General features: G+C 54.2%; 2 protein-coding genes across 2 annotated transcripts; one reads left to right on the top strand and one right to left on the bottom strand.

Annotated features, from left to right (window-relative positions):
- Window positions 1-3: 3 nt before the first annotated feature.
- J3D65DRAFT_605202 (armadillo-type protein) lies at window positions 4-7,327 on the top strand (the record flags this gene model as incomplete). The annotated part of the gene is made up of 4 exons (XM_066798339.1): window positions 4-59; window positions 109-173; window positions 227-6,912; window positions 6,962-7,327. 4 exons carry the CDS (start codon window positions 4-6, stop codon window positions 7,325-7,327), a joined length of 7,173 nt encoding a protein of 2,390 aa, XP_066653232.1.
- Window positions 7,328-8,426: 1,099 nt separating this feature from the next.
- On the bottom strand, window positions 8,427-11,371 carry J3D65DRAFT_632706 (heterokaryon incompatibility protein-domain-containing protein). The gene is made up of 2 exons (XM_066801048.1): window positions 9,747-11,371; window positions 8,427-9,693 (listed from the first exon to the last, which is right to left on the bottom strand). The coding sequence occupies exons 1-2, from the start codon at window positions 10,999-11,001 to the stop codon at window positions 8,894-8,896; spliced, it is 2,055 nt and encodes a 684-aa protein (XP_066653233.1). The 5' UTR covers window positions 11,002-11,371; the 3' UTR covers window positions 8,427-8,893.
- Between the last annotated feature and the right edge of the window lie 1,411 nt (window positions 11,372-12,782).

Below are 12,782 nucleotides of genomic sequence, written 5' to 3' on the forward strand. Positions count from 1 at the left end.
AACATGGCGCAAGCTTCGCCCGAGACCGTGGACCGGTTGTTCAACGACCTGAAGTCGAGGTAAGGCCCTGTACGCTGTGAGGTTGGCGATAGGGGCTAACGCCGTCAGGAACGGTGATGCGAGAGAAAACGCGGCCAAGGCTCTGCGCCAAAGCCTGGAGGCGGCCCATCGAGGTAAGTAGCCTCCAACCAATGTCTGGACCTCCCAAGCTCACCTCTGGTTGCAGAACTGCCCCCCGGACAATTTGCAAACTACTACGACAGAGTATGCAACCGAATAAATGGTCTTGTGGTGCAAGGCAGTGAAACAAATGAACGACTCGGTGGTATCCAAGCCCTCGACCAGCTCATCGACTTCAAAGGCGATGACGCCGGCCAAAAGACGACGCGATTTGCGAGCTACTTGCGCGCCATTTCACAGGGAAACGATAATGCCGCCATCGACGCCGCATCACACGCGCTGGGAAGACTGGCAAAACCAGGAGGAACGCTCACTGCGGAGCTTGTGGAGGCGGAGGTGAAGAGCGCACTTGAATGGCTGCAGATGGATCGCCAGGAGAATCGCCGCTTCGCCGCAGTGTCCAACCTGCGGGAACTGGCCAAAAACTCGCCAACTTTGATGTACCAATGGGTTGCTCAAATCTTCGAGGTCATCTGGTACGCTCTGCGAGATCCCAAGGTCCGCATTCGACAGGCCGCCGCAGAAGCCATAAGTTCCTGTTTGGAGATCATCTCAGCGCGCGACCAGCAGATGCGATCACACTTTTTCAACAAAGTATACGAGCAAGTCCTCCACGGTTTCTCGGTAAATACGGTCGAGTCCATTCACGGTTCCATCCTCGCCATGAAAGAGTTGCTGAGAAGGGGTGCCATGTTCATGCATGGCACGAGGTACATTGAGGCCTGCAACAATGTTTTGCGCTACAAGGACCACAGAGACCTACTCATCCGGCAAGAAGTAATCATCACCATCCCGCTGCTTGCCGCATATTCTCCCAACGACTTCTCTCAACACTACCTTCATACCTGCATGCTTCACCTCCAGGGTCTCTTGCGCGAAGAGAACAAAGACCGCAGCGCAGCCTTCATCGTCGTCGGCAAAATTGCCGGCGCTGTCGGCAGCCACTTTGGCAAGTACATTGACGGCACGCTGAACGTGATCAAGAATACTCTCATTCGCAAGACGCGATACAGGGCGCAGGAAGAGCCTGCAATCTTCGAATGTCTCAGTATGCTGGCGATTGCAGTTGAGCAGGCGCTCAGCAAGCACGTGGATTCGCTCCTTGATCCCATGTTCTCGTGCGGACTGAGTGACCCTCTCACGCAGTGCCTCGTGGACATGGCGCATTACGTGCCATCGAGTCGGGCTGCCATCCAAGAGCGTCTTCTAGACCTTCTCAGCCAGGTCCTTTGTGGAAGGCCATTCGTGCCCATGGGCAGTCCACAGCATCACAACGCACCACCTCCCCAGATTTGGACTCGCGACCACAAGCCTCCGGAGGCCATTCGGCAGAAAGAAGGAGAAATTGCCCTGGCCCTTAAGACACTTGGCGACTTCAACTTCTCTGGGCACGTGCTGAACGAATTTGTTCGCGACGTCGCAATCAGATACGTCGAGGCTGACAACCGGGAAATTCGCAAGGCTGCCGCCCTCACAGCCTGCCAGCTCTTCATCGCCGATCCCATTGTGACGCAGCAAAGTCAGCATGCCATTCAGGTTGTCGGAGACGTCATTGAGAAGCTCTTGACTTGCGGTGTGGCAGATGTCGACCCCGACATTCGTCATACTGTCCTCAGAGCTCTCGACTATCGCTTCGATCGCCACCTTGGCAAAGCTGAAAATGTCCGAAGTCTCTTCTTGGCCCTCAATGACGAAGTATTTGAGATTCGGGAGGCCGCCATGAACATTATCGGACGTTTGACCTCCATCAACCCAGCATACGTCTTTCCCTCGCTGCGCAAAGTGCTTGTGCAGCTTTTGACGGAGATCGAGTATTCAAACAGCGCACGCGACAAGCAAGAAAGTGCCAGGTTGATTAGTACTCTCGTTGGTGCCTCGTCGAAGTTGATCAAGCCATACGTGGATCCCATGATCACCGTCCTTTTGCCAAAAGCAAGGGACCACAATCCGGAGGTCGCTTCGACTACCTTGAAAGCGATAGGTGATCTCGCCGGAGTTGGAGGTGAAGATATGAAGCAATACGTCCCTGAACTAATGGAAATCATCATCGAAAATCTCCAGGACCTGAGCTCTGAGTCCAAAAGGATGGCTGCCTTGATCACTCTGAGCCAGTTGGCGGCCAACGCTGGTTACGTGATAGAACCGTACAAGGAACACACGGAGCTTCTCACAATTCTAATCAACATTGTCCGCACAGAGCCGGCCAATACCCTCAGGAAAGAGACTGTCAAGCTCATGGGCGTGCTTGGTGCTCTAGACCCTGATGAGTATCAGAACATTGTCGAAAAGTCGCCCGAGTACAACCTCATGGCAGAGGCACAAGCGGTGACTGACGTTTCTCTGATCATGAGCGGTATCACTCCCTCTAATGAGGAATTCTACCCAACGGTTGTCATCAACACGCTTATGGGACTTCTCAAGGACACGTCGCTGCAGCAATATCACTCGGCCGTGGTCGACGCTGTGATGAACATCTATGCCACCATGGGCTTGAAGTGTGTGCCTTTTCTTCCGCAGGTGGTTCCTGGATTTCTGGGCGTCATCAGAGGAGCACCAGCGGGCCGCGTCGAAGGTTACTTTAACCAGTTGAGCCAGCTGGTCAGAATTGTGCGGCAACATATCCGACCCTTTCTGACTTCCATCTTGGACACGGTTCAGGAATTTTGGAATGGGGGCATTCAACTCCAAGCCACTATCTTGTCGCTCATCGAAGCCATCGCTCGGGCTCTCGAAGGAGAATTCAAGATTTATCTTGCAAACGTTCTTCCCTTGATGCTGGGAGTTCTCGATCAAGACAACTCGGTGAAGCGGCTCCCTTCGGAACGCGTCCTCCACGCCTTCCTGGTTTTCGGTTCCAGTGCCGAGGAGTACATGCATCTCATCATCCCGGTCATTGTGCGCATGTTCGACAAGCCGGGCCAACCTCATCTCTTGCGGAAGTCGGCAATTGAGACAATTGGGCGCCTCTCCCGTCAGGTGAACATTTCGGAATTCGCTGCAATGATCATCCATCCGATTTCTCGCGTCTTGGGAGGGAGCGACAGTGCTCTGAAGCAGACCGCGCTCGACACCTTATCCGCTCTCATATTCCAGCTTGGCCCGGATTACATCCACTTCATCCCTACAATCAACAAGATCCTAGTTCAACACAAGGTGCCTCATTCGAATTACGCACTCATTGTGTCAAAACTCCAAAGAGGCGAACCGCTCCCTCAAGATCTCAGTCCAGATGAACGTTATGGCGACGATGACGAGGACCTCAATTCGACGGAAATCTCCACCAAGAAGCTGGCAGTCAACCAGCAGCATTTGAAAAATGCCTGGGACGCTACCCAAAAGACAACCCGTGAGGACTGGATAGAGTGGATGAGACGCTTCAGTGTCGAGCTCCTGAGGGAATCGCCACAGCAAGCGCTCCGTGCATGCACGCCACTCGCCAGCGTCTACAATCCAATCGCAAAAAGTCTCTTCAACTCGGCCTTTGTTAGCTGCTGGACCGAGCTTTACGATCAATACCAGGAGGAACTGGTGAGATCGATAGAGATTGCGTTGGCGTCTCCCAACATTCCGCCCGAAATCCTCCAAATTCTTCTCAATTTGGCAGAGTTCATGGAACACGACGACAAGGCGCTTCCAATCGACGTTCGCTCCCTGGGCATGTATGCCGCTCGTTGTCATGCGTACGCCAAAGCACTGCACTACAAAGAGCTCGAGTTCAATGCAGAGCAGAATGCCAGGGCCGTCGAAGCCTTGATCAGCATCAACAACCAGCTTCAGCAGACTGATGCCGCCTTTGGTATTCTTCGCAAGGCGCAAAATTACCAGGACGTGGAACTCAAAGAAACGTGGTTTGAAAAGCTGGAGAAGTGGGAAGAGGCGCTCAAGTCTTACCAGCGGCGCGAAAGAGACGAGCCCGACTCGTTTGAGATCACCATGGGCAAGATGAAGTGCCTTCACGCACTTGGCGAGTGGGAGGTCCTGTCCACGTTGGCTCAGGACAAGTGGATCCACGCGCCTCAAGAGTACCGTAGGACGATTGCTCCTCTGGCAGCAGCTGCTGCCTGGGCGCTCGGACAATGGGAGCTGATGGACCAATACCTCTCGGTCATGAAGTCGTCCTCTCCTGATTGGTCCTTCTTTGGTGCCATTTTGGCCATCCACCGCAACCAGTTCGAGGAGGCACAGAGGCACATCTCCAAGGCCCGCGACGGCTTGGACACACAGCTGAGTGCCGTCTTTGGGGAGTCGTATCAACGGGCTTACTTGCCTCTTGTTCGCGTCCAAATGCTTGCAGAGCTCGAGGAAATCATCACCTACAAGCAAAACAACAGCCACCCCGAGAAGCAAGCAAGCATGCGGGCTACTTGGGACAAGCGTTTGCGCGGCTGTCAGCCCAACCCTGAAGTCTGGCAGAGGATGCTCAAGGTGCGCGCTTTGGTCATTTCTCCAAGAGAAAACATGCACATGTGGATCAAATTCACAAACCTCTGCCGCAAGAACCAGAGAGTTGGTGTGGCTGAAAAATCCTTGCGATCGCTCTTGGGCGGCACTCACGAAGACATTTTCACCTATGTCCGGAACCACGCTCATGAAATCCCGCATCCCATTTCCTACGCCGTGTTCAAGTTCATGTGGTCTTCTGAGCGCACCGAGGAGGCCCTCGATCTGTTGAAGGACTTTACTGCACGGGTCGCCGACGACTTGCAGATAAAGTCGAGGGACAACATGGGCCCGAATGGTACCTTGACGAACGGCGTCAATGGCGTGCATGCTGTTAATGGTGTGCATGGTCTCACTAGCATGGTCAATGGCCTAAGCCTCAACTCAAACCACGGCCATGGTTCGCAACAGTACGACTTGGCCGAAACGCAGAAGCTGCTCGCAAAATGCTACCTCAAGCAAGGAGAGTGGCAGACGCACCTTCATCACGGCGACTGGACCCACGAACAAGTTCACGAAATCCTCTCCTCATACGCAGCTGCGACAAGGTACAACCAGAACTGGTACAAGGCATGGCACGCCTGGGCACTTGCCAACTTCGAGGTGGTCAACGCGATGACAACTGGCGAGAGGGCCACTCCCGAGCTTCCTCCCAGCGCTGTCCACGAGCACATTGTCCCGGCCATCCACGGATTCTTCAAGTCAATTTCGCTGTCATCCACCAGCTCTTTGCAAGACACGCTGCGTCTGCTCACCTTGTGGTTTGCTCATGGCGGCCACCCTGAAGTCAATTCAGCCGTCACGGAAGGCGTTAGCACTGTCAGCATTGACACCTGGCTTGAAGTCATCCCACAACTGCTGGCGCGCATCAACCAGCCCAATGTCAGAGTGCGGCAGTCAATCCACAATTTGCTGTCCGAGGTTGGACGAGCCCATCCGCAGGCGCTTGTGTTCCCTCTCACCGTCTCGATGAAGTCCGACGTGTCTAGGAGATCACGGTCGGCTACGGCTCTCATGGACGCCATGCGCCAGCATTCTCCAAAACTTGTGGACCAGGCCGACCTCGTTAGCCACGAACTCATTCGCATTGCAGTGCTTTGGCACGAGCAATGGCACGAGGGACTCGAGGAAGCATCCAGGCTGTACTTTGGCGACCGCAACATCGAAGGCATGTTTGCCACTCTTGCGCCGCTTCACGCCATGCTCGACAGAGGCCCGGAAACTCTGCGCGAGATTTCCTTCATCCAGTCATTCGGGCGCGAGCTTCAAGAGGCGCGTGACTGGTGTCAGACTTTCCGAAACTCTGGCGAAGAGGGCGACTTGAACCAGGCTTGGGACCTCTACTACCAAGTCTTCCGGAAGATTGCTCGACAATTGCCATCGCTCATGACGCTCGAGTTGCAATACGTCTCGCCCAAGCTGAAGGATGTGCATGACCTCGACTTGGCGGTACCAGGCACTTACCAGAGCGGCAAGCCGATCATTCGCATCCAGTCTTTCGACCCCGTGTCAACCGTTATTCAGTCGAAACAGCGTCCAAGGAAGCTCGTGATCAGGGGAAGCGATGGTGTCAACTACATGTACGCCCTCAAGGGACACGAAGATATTCGTCAAGACGAGCGCGTCATGCAGCTGTTTGGCCTTGTCAACACACTGCTCGAGCACGACGCCGAGTCTCGCAAGCGCCACCTCAACATTCAACGTTACCCTGCAATCCCGTTGTCGACGCAGTCAGGTCTACTTGGATGGGTCCCCAACAGCGATACCCTCCACGTGCTAATTAGGGAATACCGTGAGAGCCGTAAAATTCTGCTCAACATCGAGCATCGAATCATGCTGCAAATGGCCCCCGACTACGACTGCCTGACGCTGATGCAAAAGGTCGAAGTCTTTGGATATGCACTGGACAACACGACCGGCCAAGACCTGTACAGAGTGCTCTGGCTTAAGAGCAAGAGCTCGGAGGCCTGGCTTGATCGTCGAACCAACTACACGCGCTCGCTTGCTGTCATGTCCATGGTCGGATACATCCTCGGCTTGGGCGACCGCCACCCGTCCAACCTGATGCTTGATAAGGTCACTGGCAAGATTATCCACATTGACTTTGGAGATTGCTTCGAGGTTGCCATGCACCGAGAGAAATACCCCGAGCGCGTGCCTTTCCGTCTCACTCGCATGCTCACGTACGCCATGGAAGTTAGCAACATTGAAGGTAGCTACCGCACCACATGCGAGCACGTCATGCGCGTGCTGCGCTCCAACAAGGAGTCCGTCATGGCGGTGCTTGAAGCTGTGAGTCACTTCGCCGTCCATTTTTTCGTCCAAATACTGATAGTTACAGTTTATTCACGACCCCCTTCTCAACTGGCGTCTGGGCAATCGCGAGTCACCGCCAGAGCCCTCATTCCAGTCGCAACGCCGCGCCAGCATCATTGGCGCCGAGATCGCACCTGGCGAGCGTCCCGAATCGTCCTTCAGGCCTCGCCACCGCTCGAGCGTCGTTCCACCCGGCGATCCAGAGGCCAGGGAAGAGCAAAATGCGCGCGCGTTGCAGGTCCTGAGCCGCGTCAAGCAGAAGCTCACGGGCAGGGACTTCCGTCCTTCCGAGGAGCTCAGGGTCAACGACCAAGTCGACCGCCTCATTCGCGAGGCCACGAACCTGGAGAACCTCTGCCAGCACTACATAGGATGGTGCAGCTTCTGGTGATTCCAAACACCCGACCAAAAAAGATTGTTTTGTACAATATGCAAAGTCGGTAGGCGAGGGAGGAAAATGGCGATGCTTAATGGGGGGTGCTTTTGGTCGTTTCTTGCACTTGCGTTTCCTTTGCCCAACTTCTTCACAACCCATTTTCCCTTTTCTTTTCAGTCAAGGGACTGGAGCACGGTATGGACTGGCGTGCCATGGAAGGCGATCGGAGGCTTCTTTTTTGCTTTTTTCTGCTTCTGAATCATTACAGGCTCGGCATGACGACTGGCGTCATTAGTGGAAATTGCTCTTTATTCCCCCTCCCTCGGTGCCGTCCTGCGGGCCTTCCATTTCTTTGGTCTCACATTTTTCCTTCCTCTACTTTTGCTTGCCGTTCCATCCCATCTGACCCTAGATTGATCCTTTCCTCCCGTTCGTCAACTTCCCGATTCCCCTCCCCCCCCCTTGGTTGCGGTCTGGTTGATGCATGCATGCTCGCGCATTCTCCTTTGCTTCGATTTGCTTTCTCGAGCGCTGCTTTTTCATCACGATACCTCCTACACATTTCTCGCTTTCGCGATGTGGCCAGCCTCCTCCCCTTGAAAAATGATCTTGGCGATTCCACGTTCCCTCATCTCTCTCGCTCTCTCCTTTCTCTTTGCTGGACGGCTGATCATGATGATTGAGCGGAGGGATGATTGCATTTCACTATTGATTCCCTTTGGCTGGTGGGGGTTGACAGGGCGAGGCCAGGCCGGCATAGAAAAATGTCATTTATCTGGGGCTTTGAGCGTGCAAGCAAGTGTGAGCGTGGGTTAGCGCGTGTGTCGGCGGACGAGTGAGCAGTCTAAATCTCTGCAACCACCTTTGGATTCAGAGGCAGGAAAACACCACAGAGTGGCGCGTGATGGGTGCGTCTCTTCGCAGTCCAACTCCAACCCTCCTCCCATATGCAGTGCTCCTTCACGAACTAATCATCTGGCCATGGATGCAGCGCGTTGAGATGTTCCCATGCCACAGTTCTCGTGCCGCGCCAAAGCCGCTGGGGACTGAATGCGCCTTTGTCTGGTCTCACCCCGTCCTCGCCGCAGAGCCATCGACGTCAGATCTCGCACTACCGCGATTCCCGGTGCTGAAAGGGATTTTCTGTTGATGAGTGTTTGTCGCTCACTTGTGTGCTGAGCGTGTACCGGGCAGAGTCAGGTGCGCAGAAGAAATCCATGTCCCGTTGCTGCTTTCTTTTCAAGTCGAAGGCGACGGTCGCCGAAATGGCTCTGTTGCATGGACGTGAAAGTGATGCATTATTGCTGCGGTGCGCGAGATGAGGCCATGTGACTACCGAAGCGAGAGCTCTTCCTCTCACACGTCAAATTGCGCCCCTCATTCGTCTTGCCATTCGTCTTTCATTTTTTCCTTCGGCCTTTTGCAAGGTCGTCTGCGGTACGGCGAACGCTGCTCTTCATCTTTTGCTGCACGTTTCCCATTCTTTCCATCTCCCTCTCCCTCCCCATCTTCCACGAAGAATTTGCATGAAACGCGAGACGAACTCATACTGGTCCTTGCGCCACTGCCACCACCACGTTGCTACTCGAGTACAAAAGAAGCTTTCTTCGGTCGCATCTCGAGCCACATCGAGAAGTCGACGAATCCGAGACCAATCGGGCGAGACACTCCACTATCCAGCGTTTCGATAGCCATGACGCAAAAGTAATCGACGTCATGTTCCTCGCGATTCCACTTGTCGAGCTCAAGCACGAGGCATTGCAAGATCTCCACGTCAGGATTCTGTTTGCCGAACTGTGAAAAAAGGCCACGCTTCCAGCGCCTGGAAGCCCATATGGACACAAACTGAACCTCTTTCGTGCTCTTGAGCTTCTCTCGCCCATGGCTTTGGTCATCGAACGAGACCATCCCGGCTTTCTCACCTCCAATATACACTCCGCATCTGTTTCCTCCTTCCAAAGGTTCGCCATGCTCGAGTGCCTGCAAAGTAGGAGAGTCGTCCAAAGTTCGTCCGAAGCGAGTCTGTAGCGTCGGCGACTTTCGTGCGTCGTTAAGACATGGGTGAAAAACGGTCTCCGAGTCCTCCCAAGCTTCGATAGGCAATACAGCAGCCTGAGAGAAAACGAGGACGCGTCCCGGACTCGCAGCAAGCCGCTTCTGCTCTTCCGGAATTTCCGCAAGATAAGCTGGCGACCCGCTTTCGTCGAATGCCTGGCAGCCTTCCCAGAACTCTTTGGGCGATCGCCATTTGGACTCTATGTAACGTGCTTCGGTCCCGCTACCCGGCTCGTAGGGGAGCAACGTGGGAGGTACCGTGGGCATGCAGCCAGAGCGGCAAGCCCAACCCGCTACAGAAACCACTGTGTGCCATTGACCGGGATCTAGGACGTCCAATGTCAGAGCTGAAGGATCCAAATGCCGAGTGGAGACTTGCCTGGTGGTCTTGGAAAGGACATTGAAGCTTTTCCAGACGTGTTGATCCGATCTACGAAAACCCAGGATGACACCGGGAGTGTATCTGTGCCCCATTTTCCAAGGTCTTCACTCGAGTCGATGGATATTTGCCCTTTGACAGAAATCCAGGACCAGGTTGGGAAGATGTGTTGGCCTTGAGAGGGCCTCCTCTCGTGTTCGTCGTGGACTGGCAGCCAACTGACTGCATTGTGAAAACTGTTCAGGGGAATGCCGAATCGATGGTCCTCGTCAAACAAATAGTCGCAGACTCCATGGAAAGCATTCAAAACGTCGTTCAGGTTGCTTAATGCTCGTTGTGTGTAATTCGAGACAGCCTGACGGTAGGTAATAGCAGGACCGTGAAACCAATGGAATGACGAGGGTACGCGGTGAAGGGGGTCCTTTTCACGCTCAAAGAATACGTCGCTTGCGGTAAACATCATGAGTTGGCGAGAAAGTATTGCTTCTTGATATGTCCAGCCACGCTTGGCCCATTTCGATACCCCAATGGCAGAGTCTTTCATATCGAACGATCGCCAGAAGTGTTGCGTACGAATTAGGCTTTTCGATACTCCACGTAATCCAGAATTTGCGTCTTCACCCTCCGTTGCGGCAAGGCCAACGAACGCATGACTGTAGATGCGGCCCATGTTGTCGATTTGCGCCTGTTTCTCCCCGTCCGGATCATCGTCGTCTTGTATGATACAGAGTCGGTCCACCCAGAGATAGCCTATACCCAGACGGCGGCATGCAGTCATTGCATCTCGAATCGTTGCAGGGACATCTTTGTGCGCAAGACTCCCTTCTCTTTCAAGCAGATGGATACTTTCTCGCGTAGCTTGGTAACTTGTGGTTTGTCCCCAGACGTAACTTAGACAGGCGTACTTCAAGTGCGTCGAAAATGGCGGCGCTCGAACGACGCTTTTACTTTGCACGTCAATGAGGCGGAATCCGGCGGGAATTGGTTCTAACGTCGAGGTAGGACGCTTTAGATCAAGCCATGACCTTGCCCATGTCCAGTCAAGCTCGCCTTTTCGACTGTCAGGATATGGGCGCTGCCTCGGACACTTGGCCAAGTCTTCGTCCATCTTGGATGTCGATCGCTTGGATTTGGCCAGTGAACAAATTTGCGCCGTTGTTTGGCGACGCTGTTGAATGTGTTTTGTGTCGGGCGTGCGGTCTGGGGCTCGCGGAGACGCGCTCATTGAAGAGAAGAAAAGAACCGGTTGGTTCATGCAATGAGAAGTGGCTCGAGTTTCTTCGACGGCGCTACCCACGAGGTCTTGTCAGCAGTATCGAAACTTATTTGGCCAATGGGATATGCATCTCGAGGTGGCTCGGGTGATCATCTCATACTTCGCCCCCAACTCCACAGACTTCCAGTAGGACTGACGAAATGTAAGCGCCGTAGCGAAGGGGATGCGAAGAGTCAAACTGCAGTCAAGCCAGAAAATGAACTTGCCAGGGCATCTTCCCCCGCAAAGTCCTGACAGACTGATGAGTACTCTCCGGGGTGAATATTAGCGCCAGCGTAAGCCACGAGACTCTGTAGATCCGTAGATCTGTTGCGCCGCCGCCGCCGCCGCCCCATCTTCGAGTCGAGACAGGTGAGACTTTGAACCGTTGTGTCGTGACCTGCGAAGGAGGAAATGGATGCGCATCGCTGTTGACTGAGAGCTGACGTCCAGCACCGCAGACAACCAAGACGAACCCACCCGTCCCGCTTCGCCATCGCGTCCGCACACAGTCGGGACATCCACAGCTTCAAAAGGAGATGATGGTGGAAGCGAGAGAAATGTCGCCTACCACACAAAGATGGATCTGCAAGGCTGGGCACTGTTTGCTGCTTGCGCGCATTGCAGAGAAGTGGAAGGAGGGAAGGAGGGACCGGATAGTCCGACTGCGCGCAGTACTCCAGCAGACGTGCAAGCACACCGCGATTAGAAGTGACGACCCAACAAGTCCTCCACAATGAGTGTGGAAAGATGAGCCTCCCTGGGTCTAGTCGCAGCAATGAACGACTATTTCTTGAGCATGAATGTTGTAGCAAATGAATTTTTCATGACAGCGTCAAGCGCACGCTACCGGATCATCCATCCCTGAAAGACAGCCTGCGCGGCACAGAAAGTGAAGTCGCGCGTAGCGCTCTGCTGGAGACAACAGGCGCAAGGATTTGGAGAGAGAAAAGGAGAAGAGAATGAAGGGAGGGATAGTGGAAATCTCGGGAAGGCTTTGCAGCAGCTGAAAGAGGTGGATGCTCGAACTCAGAGCCGTGTTTCTGGGCACGTAGAAAGACGCAGAAGGGAAAGTCGACGCGAGACGCGAAAAGCAATGAATTCTATGCGGAATGGGTGAAGTCGGGTAAAGAGTCCACTTTCATTGATTAACCAAACGGAGAGCCAAATGACAGGTGTATTCATCGCGGCCTTGGGAGTACATAGGGGAGAAAGGGAACAAGGGGCCTTTGACTGAAGACCTAACTGGCGTTCCGGTCTCGCAACAGACCACCCACCTGACGCCACAGACTGGCTCGATGTCGCTGACCACCATCAACATTTACCCACGAAATTCTCATCAAGACACACATACACATACACGCACAATCCAAAGCAGCGCAACCTCAGCTCTACTTGTCTTGGCCTGGCCTGGCCAGGCCCAGCTCGGGACAGCACACGGCCAAGAAATCGGAGCTTGCTGTCCGGAAGCAAAGACTTTTCTCAGTTCGATCTGCTTGCGTAGTCACAAGCGTGCCGTTCGCCTGCCATGATCACAGCCACCACCGCATCCACCGCTGCGGCATCTTGTCACTGTCACGTCCAGTCGTATTTGTCACGCTCGACTCATCCTGTCTGGCAAGCTGTGCGCGTCATCATCGATGGCAATAGAAGACGTCCAGCGCCGGGCCGGCGCCGCCGCAGTAGCCAAGGCATTCTCCTCTGATCCCTCATCTTGGGTCACGAAAAAGAGGGTGAAGCGAGAGGGGGAGACGACGAAATCCCCAAGACCCAAGAGCGGC

This window comes from Phyllosticta citribraziliensis (assembly GCF_038025025.1).
Source record: "Phyllosticta citribraziliensis strain CPC 17464 chromosome Unknown J3D65scaffold_9, whole genome shotgun sequence".
NCBI lineage: Eukaryota > Fungi > Ascomycota > Dothideomycetes > Botryosphaeriales > Phyllostictaceae > Phyllosticta > Phyllosticta citribraziliensis.

Coding starts and splice junctions, on each gene's coding strand:
- J3D65DRAFT_632706 (XM_066801048.1), bottom strand. CDS start 11,001: ATGAACCAACCGGTTCTTTTCTTCTCTTCAATGAGCGCGTCTCCGCGA. Junction 9,694..9,746: donor GTCCTTTCCAAGACCACCAG/GCAAGTCTCCAC, acceptor TGGACGTCCTAG/ATCCCGGTCAATGGCACACA.